Raw genomic sequence first — 9,654 nt, forward strand, 5'->3', positions numbered from 1 at the left:
TCCACCCTCCCCGCAGGTCTCGGCAGCATCTCGGGCAATGCCAAATTCCCCATCTGGCACTGAGCATGGCATCTGCGGCTGCTGCCGGCCGGGATGCACCCAGATCCCGTTGTGAAGGGGCACCTTTGGAGCGGCTCCCCCTGCCCAGAATCTGCAGCCACCGCCTGCTCTTTCCTTGCTGCCGTGTGGGCTCGTGCTGCTTATGCAGGTCTGGGGTCTTGTGAGAAATGCCCATCTCCGGGAGATGAAGAAAAGGGGAAAAAATGTGTTTCTGGCTGTTTCAGATGTGGGGAAGGACTGGTGGTTGTGAGCTGAAGGCATTCCCAAAGTGTCGGGAACTGTAAGGAAGAAAATACAAGTGGACGTTCTTCTCTTTTTAAAAATCTCATTGCTTTTAAAGCACTTTTTGTTGTTTTCTGGGTCCAGCTCCTCGCTCCGCTGGCCAGGCTGGGGGAGCAGAGCCAGCTGGGCAGCTGCAGGGAGCTCCCCCTCTCCCATGGGGATGGCGTGGGCACTGTGCCTGAGTGGCATTCAGGGGTCTGCTCACTCCCAGCTCAGGGCTGTGTCCTGCTGTGTCCCTTGAGCTGTCCCTGTCCCCGTTAACTCTGGGAGCTGCACTAGGCTTGAGATGCTCCTGGTTTTTGGGGCTGCTGGCTCCTCCTGCCCAGCCTGGAGGCCAAGTCCCATGCTGAAGATGGGCAGAAAGAGGAGAACTGGGCAGAAAGAGGAGAGCTGGTTTAGAGCTCCATAGTAAAAATGACTGGTTTTATTAAAACATTAACTTCTTTATAGAAAACTCTTTACTGCTCCATCAATCTTTCTCCGGCTGTTTATCCCATGCCTTGTTCATGCCAGGACTTAATTTGGCTTTTCCCCTCCGCTAACCCTCCTCTTCCTTTACCTTCTCTTCCTCCCATCGCCTTTTCCTTCCTTTCCCATCCCTGCTGGCATGTCCTGGGCACTGGGCGAGGGCAGAATAACCCTTGGCCTGCCTGTAGGACTGGTGACAGATCCCTGTGCCTCCTTGATGACTTTACAAGTAATTGCTTTAAACTGAACTGTCCTAATTTGTGTGTGTCCTGGGTGGGTTTCCCTGGGGCAGGGAGGAGGGAAGCAGAGCTGAGGATTGAGGTGGCTCATCATGGAGGGTCTTAAACCTGTAATTAGTTGAGTTTTCTGAATGGTAATTAAAAATCTGCAGCAAACTGCTTGAGTTTAAAGCCTGGGGGCTTGCGGGGGGCTAAAGGGGCCAGGTGGAATGGGGCTGCTCTCTCTGCTTGAGGAAATAACTGCCGGTTAGCAAGGGATGGGGGCTTACATCAATGCAAAGAGTTTCTTAAACTCCGGAGTTGATGGGGAAGTGGGTATAACCATTCCAGGTGGGATGCTGTGAGGGTGAGCTGTGAGCATGGAGCATCGCAGGGTCCGGCCCCCAGGAAGAGCATCTGTCCCTGATGCTGATCAATGGTGACACCCAAAGGGATACTCGTCCCTGTAGCCGGGGGCTCCCCTAATAACGGGTAGATGCTGTTTGCTCACAGCCTTGAGGCACCCAGCGGGTGCAGGGGCCCCATTTTCGTGTAGTTTTACCCCGGTGTGTGTAGGGAGCTGCACATGAGGCTCCTGCAGCCTTTTCACCCCTTTCAGCCCCTGCAGCAGCTCAGTGGATCAAGAGTATTTCACGGCACCGGGGCCTCTCCAGGGAGCACTTTCCAAAGGAGTCTCGTGGTCTTAGATTAAAATGAGTTTTTATTGGAGATCAGCCAGTTTCAAGGAGCGTAGGATTTATTGGAGCGGATGCTGGCTGCTGGCCACCCGCCTCCACCTTTGCATCCCTCTTTCTTCTTGCTTTCTTGTTTGGTTTGGATTTTTTTTTTTTCCCCCCTCTCCTCTCATCTTGACTTGTCTCCCTCGTTCTCCTAAAGACGACGGGTGGGTCCCTTGCAATTGTGATTTTGGGGTTTTTTTTTTCAGCTCTTTATTGTTGTGTTTTAAAGGAGCAGTCGCAGGCAGGTAAGGCAGGCGTGACAATGCACCATCGCTGTGTCTGCACCAAAATAACTCTCCCTGGATGCTTGGGGTGTACTTGTCTTCCTGCTCTCCCCCAGGCGTTGCCTCTGCATGCCAGGCTGGTCCACTTCTGCCTTCAGGCTCTGCGATAGAGCCCTGCTGACTCGAAGCTGGGGAGAGGAGGGACAGTGTGTGCCTTGCTCTGCAGCACCTGCCGCTGCTGGGTACCACAGCGCTCGCAGGATTTGGCTGCATCCCTCAGGCCTTTGAGGAGCCGGGGACACAGTGGTGGGGTGGTCTAGCAGGCAGGGATGGGACCGGGAAGTGAAATTGGGCTGATTTCTTGAGCTGCTGGGGTGAAACACAAGTTGAGGTTATTTAATGGACATCAAAATAAACCAGTGGGCTTAGGTTCAGCCCTGTATGAATTTGAGGCAGGTCTGGGATGGAGCACGGGGCAGAGCCAGGGTCAGGTGCCGGTCCTCAGCCCTGTGCCTCTCAAGAGAAGGATGCTTTCTGGAGCTCCAGGATCATACTGGGAGAGGTGCAGGCACCTCTTGTGGCTGGTTGAATTCTCATGTGGAAATTCAAAGGAGGTGAGTTGAGTGGGGAGAAACTGGGCCCAAAACGCCCCATGGAGGCTGCTTCTGCCCCTCTGTAGCCTGTCCTGGGGCTGGAGCACCCAGGCTCCTCCGCTCAGCAGAGCTGTACTAAAAATACTAAACCAACATATTTGTGGGTGGTTTTTTTTCCCCCAAATGGCTTTTTTCCCAAGGTTTTCCTTCCAAACTCAGTGACATTAGAAAACCCTCTGTGGATTGGAGTTTGTTTCCTGCTCGGCTCTTCACTCCATGCACAGAACTGCTGTCGTGCTCTCTGCGCAGCTGCATTGCGATGCTGCGCTGTATTGGGCGGTGACTGACCTGTTTGTCCCTGCTCCAATGTCCCTCCATCCCCTCTGAGGAGTCCCTCCATCAGGTGTTAGCTCTGGCACCACTTCCTGACCAGCTCCAGCTGTGCATCTAAAAATCTTGAAAAATTAAGTTTGATTTTTGTCTCCTGGTGGAATTACTGTGGTCTGTCCAAGGACTCTGTGGCAGTGGCAGATCAGATGTTGGTGATGGGGCCTCCCTGGAAGATGCTCGGCACGGAAGTGGGGAGTGGGTACCTGATTCCCACTCTGATGTCTTGAGAAGATCCAGAGCAGGAGGAGGCATCACTGGGCTTCATCTTTCAAAGTGATTTCCTGGAGGCTGCAGTACTCAGGCCGGGTCCCTTGGTACCTCTTGGCTGGCGGTGCCACCCTCTGCCTGTCACCCTGCCTGCCTTTTGCTGCCTTGTAACAGCTCTTTGACTGAGGAGTGGTGCTTTCCTTCTCCCCTTGCTGAGCTGTTTTAGGTTTTTCAGAGAGTGACGCAGGCAGGACCCTGCGAATGGGCGGCACAATGGGGAGAGCTGCCTCTTCCCTGCAAGCAAGCAGGACTTCAGCCCCAAGCTGGGGAGAAAATCCTTGGGAACTTTGTTGCTTTCTGATTTCCTGGCCAAGATTATCGGAGGTGCCAAGATCCTTGAAGAGCTGATTTCAATTCCAAGGAAGAGCCGACAATCCCACAAGTGGGAAAACTCAGCTGGAGGCCCTGCATGAAGGCTTTGCTGGGATGGATGCAGGGCTGTCTGTGCACAGCCCCTCTGGGCTGATTTTCCAGCTTAAACCTCATTGTTGACTTGTGTGTAGCAAATTGGCAGTTTTTCCTTAGGGAATGTCACTGGAAACTTATTTCTTTTTTCATTTGTTTGATTGAAATATTATCTAGGTCTTTTGAGTCTTTTTTCCTCAGAGCACTTGGGCTCTTCCCTAAAGCCCACCTGAAAACTGAAATAAATGATACTGCTGCAGCTGGGCTGGGGGACACGGGGGGGCTGACTCGGTATTTGTGGTCATGAAGGAGCATCACAACCTGCTGGACCAGCATCTCAGTTCAAACTGACCTTACACTGAGGATCAGAGGAAGGATTTAATGAGTGGAGCACAGCACTGATGTGTGCCTGAATCCTGTCCTTTGGTTTGGAGTCTCAGCCTGGGGCTGGTTCTGTGGCTCCCGTTTTGTAGGCGGTTTGGAAATGGTTTTCCCCACCGTGGCTTTTGGAGCAGATTTTTGCTGTGTAATACCAATGTACAGACAGGGCTCAAAAATAACCCCGGTTGTGCTGATGAGCTGCAATACTGCATCAACCCTCTGGCTGCTGGGACTAGTCTTGCCTGGCTCCCCCCAGCTCTGGGACACCCCCTCCTCTCCATCTCCCTCTCTGCCTTTGCTGGCAGGAATTGAGCTGAGCTTTAAAAACTGGGATTTGGCCATTTGCTTAACTCTTGCTGCAGCTCTGCTCTTGCCCTGGCTGGGAATGCTGCTGGAACCTGGTGGAATCTGAGCACCCAGTGGGATGGGGGCTCGGGGAGGACACTGGTGGGGCTCGTGGATTAACAAGGAGCAAGTGGAAGGGGGTCTGGGCGACCCTTGACCTGATGCTCCTTGCCTGGGAGCATCCCGGTTGATTGAGAGACCAGGGATGAGCAAGGTGGTGACCTGTGGTGGGACTGTGTCCCACGGGGTGGATGGTGGCAGTGTGTGTATAGGCTGTCACCCACCTCCTTGAGCACCCTGTGTTGGGACCAGCCAGATTGGGCTGTGCTGCCGTTTTGTTGGGGTGCATTAAAGAAAACCTATAAAACCCCACTGAAAACTCAAAACGCTCCCTGTAAAAAAAAAAAACAAACCCCTGGGGCTGTGGAGGGAGTCGGGAATGTGGAGGGAGTTGGTAACCCCTGACACCTCTGCGAGGAGCTGCTGCCCCAGGGCCTTCCCCATGCTGGGGGATGCTCCGGTGCAGGATGCAGCATCCCAACACGGTGACATGGACCTCTGGTTCTCCTGCATTAAAAAAAAAAAATCAAACAACCCATACCCTGGGCTTGAAGCTGAAGCTGTGCCCAGTCATTCACGGGGGAGGATGATATAATTAGCACAAAGAGGGAGAGGTGAGAACCTGCTTTTTCGGATGCAGAAGCACAGGGAAGAAAATTGAAGGAGGAAAATTGTGTGGGGGAAAACCCTGCTAGAGGAGAGATGCCTGGGTGGATTGCCACCCCATCGTGTCCATGGGCCCAGGTCACCTTACGGACAACCTCCTCCTTCTGAAATAACTTGTCAGTGGTTTAATTTTAGTCTTGGTCTCTTTATTTTGGTTTGCTGGCTTTTTGTTTCTGAAGAGAGGGGAGGAGGAAGGGGGAACACAGACTGTGTTTGTCAGTGACACTCCGGCAGGTTAAATGGTTGGCGTTTGCTCTCCACACAGCTGTTGCCTGGCCCAAACGGAGCTCATCTGCCTGGGGAGAAATGCTTGTGCTGGGGGGGAAGGAATATGGACATAGTGCCTTCCCCTTGGTCTGTGAGATGCAGCTGTGCTTGACTGAGAAAACAAACTTACTATTTTGTTTGCAGTGACAGGACAAGGGGTAACGGGTTAAATAGAAAGAGGGAGATGGAGACGGGACATCAGAGAGGGTGGGGAGCACTGGGACAGGTTGCCCAGAGGAGCTGTGGATTCCCCATCCCATCCCTGGACCAAAGCCAGGCTGGATGAGTCTTGGAGCGACCTGGTCTAGTGCAAGGTGTCCCTGCCCAAAATTTTGCTTTTGGTGATTTCATTCCCTGGTCCTGGCTCCTGTCCCTGAAGGACACCCTGGATGATACCCAGCACTGTATCTCCTCAGCCAATGCTGTGACCCCTGGATATTTTGGGGTCACCCCCAGGCATTCTGGGGTGACCCCAGCCAGGCACAACTCCCAAGGACTGGGTGAGAAGGATGGGTGCCCCTCACGATCCCCCACTGCCTTCATTAGGATTTTCTCAGCGCTCTTCACTGGGAGCTGAAGGGAGGGAAGCGCGTGAATTCGTTTAAATTAACTGGCGGTGAAAGCTATTAATTATTAAGCGCCTACTGTCAGGAAAACAATGGTGGACTTGAATAAATGGCCCAGCTCTGTTACTTACAGCTTCTGCCATTATACTGGAAGGGATATTAATAATCTTCTTGCCTTTGGTATTGGGGGGGGATGGGGTTTGGTAGGGCGGATTCCCATCTGCCTGATGTCACGGTGCCATGGCCATGCTGGGTGGTTCTGGCAAAGAGCTGGGATTCCTGCATCCCCTTCCTGCCTCTAGACTGTTCAGGATGGAGCATGTGGGACAGGGCAGGATGCTGCCTCTGGGATCCCCTTTAGGATTTTCATCCTGCCTGCCTTGTAAGCATGGCTTTGGGGTAGCACTGGGACAAGTGTCAGGACTCCTGGTTTCATTGCTGGTGATTCTGGGTGATGGGAGGTGGGGTATCGGTGGCTGCTGGTGGTGGGGCAGGTGAGGAGCTGGGTCTGGGGCCAGCATCCCGGAGAGCTGCGGTGCTGGTGCCCGTGCTCGTTAAGCTGACGAGCGCTTCCCCTGCCCAGCCCCCAAGGAGTGCCTGCTGAGCACAGTTTAAACTTGGCTACAACTGCGTGGTAAATGAGACAACGGTGTGGTAAATGATAGGAGGCGACGGGAATGGAAATGAACCGGCTGGGGCCAGGCTGAGGAGGGCAGCACGGATGCAGCGAAGCTGTGAGCGTTAAAGGAAAGAGGTGGAGGGTCTCTTGTGGCATCGAAGCTGTTACCTGCCCCAGCGTCTCAGGGGTACCAGATTATTCTGGAGGCAGTGGGTCTGATCCTCCTCTCCTCGCCCAGGTCCCCTTCCGGCGTCCTGCTGCTGCCCAAACGGGCATCCGATGCTGACTCCATTGTGGGTCCCCTGCTCCTGTCCCGCATGTCCCCATGGGCTGGTACCCAGTGGGACATGAGCATCATTGCCCGGTCATGTGCATCTTCACAGTCCTGCATCCTCCACCTTCCCCATCCCTGCTGGCAGAACTCAGGAGATGAGGAGCGGGGGGATTACTCCATGCTCTTCCCCCTTCTCTGTCCTGTCGTAGGCTCCTACCTGATGGTGAACTCCTCGCAGCACGCCCCAGGCCAGAAAGCTCACCTGCTTTTCCAGGCACTGAGTGAGAATGACACCCACTGCCTCCAGTTCAGCTACTTCATGTACAGCCGGGATGGCCACAGCCCTGGCACCCTGAGTGCCTACGTCCGGGTGACTGGGGGCCCGGTGGGCAGCGCCGTCTGGAACACCTCCGGCTCCCACGGCCGCCAGTGGCACCAGGCAGAGTTGGCCGTCAGCTTGTTCTGGCCCAGCGAGTACCAGGTGAGCCCCAGCAGACCCCCTGTGCATGACCCAGACCCGCCCTGGCAATGGGTGACCCTCCTGTTTGGTGCCGTAGGTCCTCTTCGAGGCGGTGATCTCCAGCGAGCGCAGGGGCTACCTTGGTCTGGATGACATTTTGCTCTTGAATTATCCGTGCTGTGAGTGTCACGGGGTGGGACCCGAGGGTGCTTGGTGGTGGATGGGGGAGTGGGTGCTGCTGAGCTGGGGTGGGCTGCAGGGTTTGGGGCTGGTGGCCAGTGGGATGATCCTGGGGGGAGCTGATGGCCCAATGCTGAGGTGCAGCCTGGTGTCTTGTGGTCACATGGGTTGTGGAGCCCTGTCTCCTGGGTACCTCTGGGCTCCTTTTTCCCTCTCCATCACCGAGTTTTTATAAAGCCTTGGAGGTCGCAGACTGAACATGTGGTCTGGGCACCCCCATTGAGGTGGGCCACTCGGGCTGATGGGGACCTGTCCCAACACGTTGGCTGTTGGGATTCGCCCCAATTTCTTGAGACTCAGGTAGGAGACATGCTCCCCTCTACCAACTCCATAGCCTGCATCTGGCGACAGCGCTGTGGCATGCTGGAGCAGAAAGCTGCATCCCTGCCTGGGACATTGGTTGTACAGGGATTGGACCGAGTTCCTGGCTCTGAGCTGGGCTGTGAGGATGGAGATCCAGCCCACCCGGAGCTCGGCTCTAGCCCTGGCCTGCTGGGTGGGTTTTTGGGCTGTGGCGGGATTTTTGCAGCAATGCTGCTGTGGGTCCCCTTGGAGCTTGGTCTCTTCGTCACCTCTCGCTTGCGTCCCTCGGCAGCAAAAGCACCTCATTTCTCCCGCCTGGGCGACGTGGAGGTCAACGCGGGGCAGAATGCCACCTTCCAGTGCGTGGCTGCCGGCAAGGCTGCCGAGGCTGAGCGGTTCCTCATGCAGGTGAGCAGCGGTGGGGTGAAACCAGCATCTCCACCGCCAACCCCGTGCATTGGGGCAGGGGGGAGGAGGACAATCCACCCCCGCCTTTTAGGCAGACATCATTCTGGTGGCTCTGGGTGTCATGTCGTGCCTCCTGGTAACATCTTGTCTCTCCCCGTGGGGCAGAGGCAGAACGGCGAGGTGGTCCCCGCCGCCTCCGTGAAGCACATCAGCCACCGACGCTTCCTGGCCACCTTCCAGCTGGACGAAGTGTCCAAGGAGGAGCAGGACCTGTACCGCTGCGTCACGCAGTCCAGCCGCGGCTCAGGTGTCTCCAACTTCGCCGAGCTCATCGTGAAAGGTGGGTGACATGCTGTTGTCCGACAGGTTTCTGGGTCATGGACGGGCTGTTTCTGCTCCCCTCTTTGCAGAGGAAGAGGAAGGTGAGATGCTCCGGGTGGTGGGATGCTCAGGATGCTGGGGTGGCAGTTTTTTGCTGGGAATGAGTCACTACACATGGTTCAACATAAAACAAGGAAACTACCTTTCCTGGTGGCCTTAGATCGTTTATTTTTGATTGCAGTAGGTGGGAATTAATTAATTATGGTGAAACTGTGCAGCACCACACTGGGCAGCGTATCTTATAAAGATAATTAAGGTTTGATCACATGAAACGCTGTTGCAGATGTTAAAGCCTCACTAAAAGCGAGGCAGGGCATGTGCGCGGGTGGAGGTTTAAAGACTGGGTGGTGCCCTCCCATATTTTAGGGTTGACCCCCATGTCCTGTGGGTGAGGGGTCCACGTTTGTCCCATGCTTTGCAGTGTGAAGGTGACGGGTTTGTTTGGGAAGAGCTGTTGAGAATGTCTCAGCTGTAGCTGGTAAAAAACCACCAGTACATGTATATATCAGTAGTGGTACCTGTGGTTGTGCTGGTGTTGGCCTGGCTCCAGGGCTGGGGATGCTGTGGAGCTGCTTCCAGAGGGAGATGCTCCACCTGCCTCTTTTCCACTCTCTTCCAGAGCCCCCCACACCCATCGCACCCCCCCAGCTGCTTCGGGCCGGCTCCACCTACCTCATCATCCAGCTCAACACCAACTCCATCATCGGCGACGGCCCCATCGTGCGCAAGGAGATCGAGTACCGCATGACCTCGGGGCCCTGGTCAGAGGTCCACGCTGTCAACATGCAGACCTACAAGCTCTGGCACCTGGATCCAGACACGGAGTACGAGATCAGTGTTCTGCTCACCCGGCCCGGCGAGGGAGGCACCGGCAAACCTGGGCCGCCCCTCATCAGCCGCACCAAGTGTGCAGGTGGGTCCCGCACTGCATCCTGGCCACCCCCGTGGCCTTGGGTGAATGTCCCCTGCCACCCTGGATGGTCTTGGGCAAAGTCTCCTGCCCCCCGAGCAGGGAGCATAGAATCATAGAATCACAG

At 55.2% G+C, this 9,654-nt stretch overlaps 1 protein-coding gene across 1 annotated transcript in view; it reads left to right on the top strand.

The window, feature by feature from the left end:
* The window catches only part of LOC104514760 (receptor-type tyrosine-protein phosphatase U-like), a gene marked incomplete at both ends in the record, with an annotated part of 10,264 nt that extends 734 nt beyond the window's left edge, over nt 1-9,530 (top strand). The window contains 5 exons of the mRNA XM_010158523.1: nt 7,035-7,306; nt 7,383-7,464; nt 8,121-8,236; nt 8,402-8,576; nt 9,237-9,530. Coding sequence (XP_010156825.1) covers nt 7,035-7,306; nt 7,383-7,464; nt 8,121-8,236; nt 8,402-8,576; nt 9,237-9,530 — 939 coding nt within the window. The remainder of the gene's footprint in view (nt 1-7,034; nt 7,307-7,382; nt 7,465-8,120; nt 8,237-8,401; nt 8,577-9,236) is intronic.
* Nucleotides 9,531-9,654: the final 124 nt, after the last annotated feature.

Source organism: Eurypyga helias, unplaced genomic scaffold, assembly GCF_000690775.1.
Source record: "Eurypyga helias isolate BGI_N326 unplaced genomic scaffold, ASM69077v1 scaffold31859, whole genome shotgun sequence".
Classification (NCBI taxonomy): Eukaryota; Metazoa; Chordata; class Aves; order Eurypygiformes; family Eurypygidae; genus Eurypyga; species Eurypyga helias.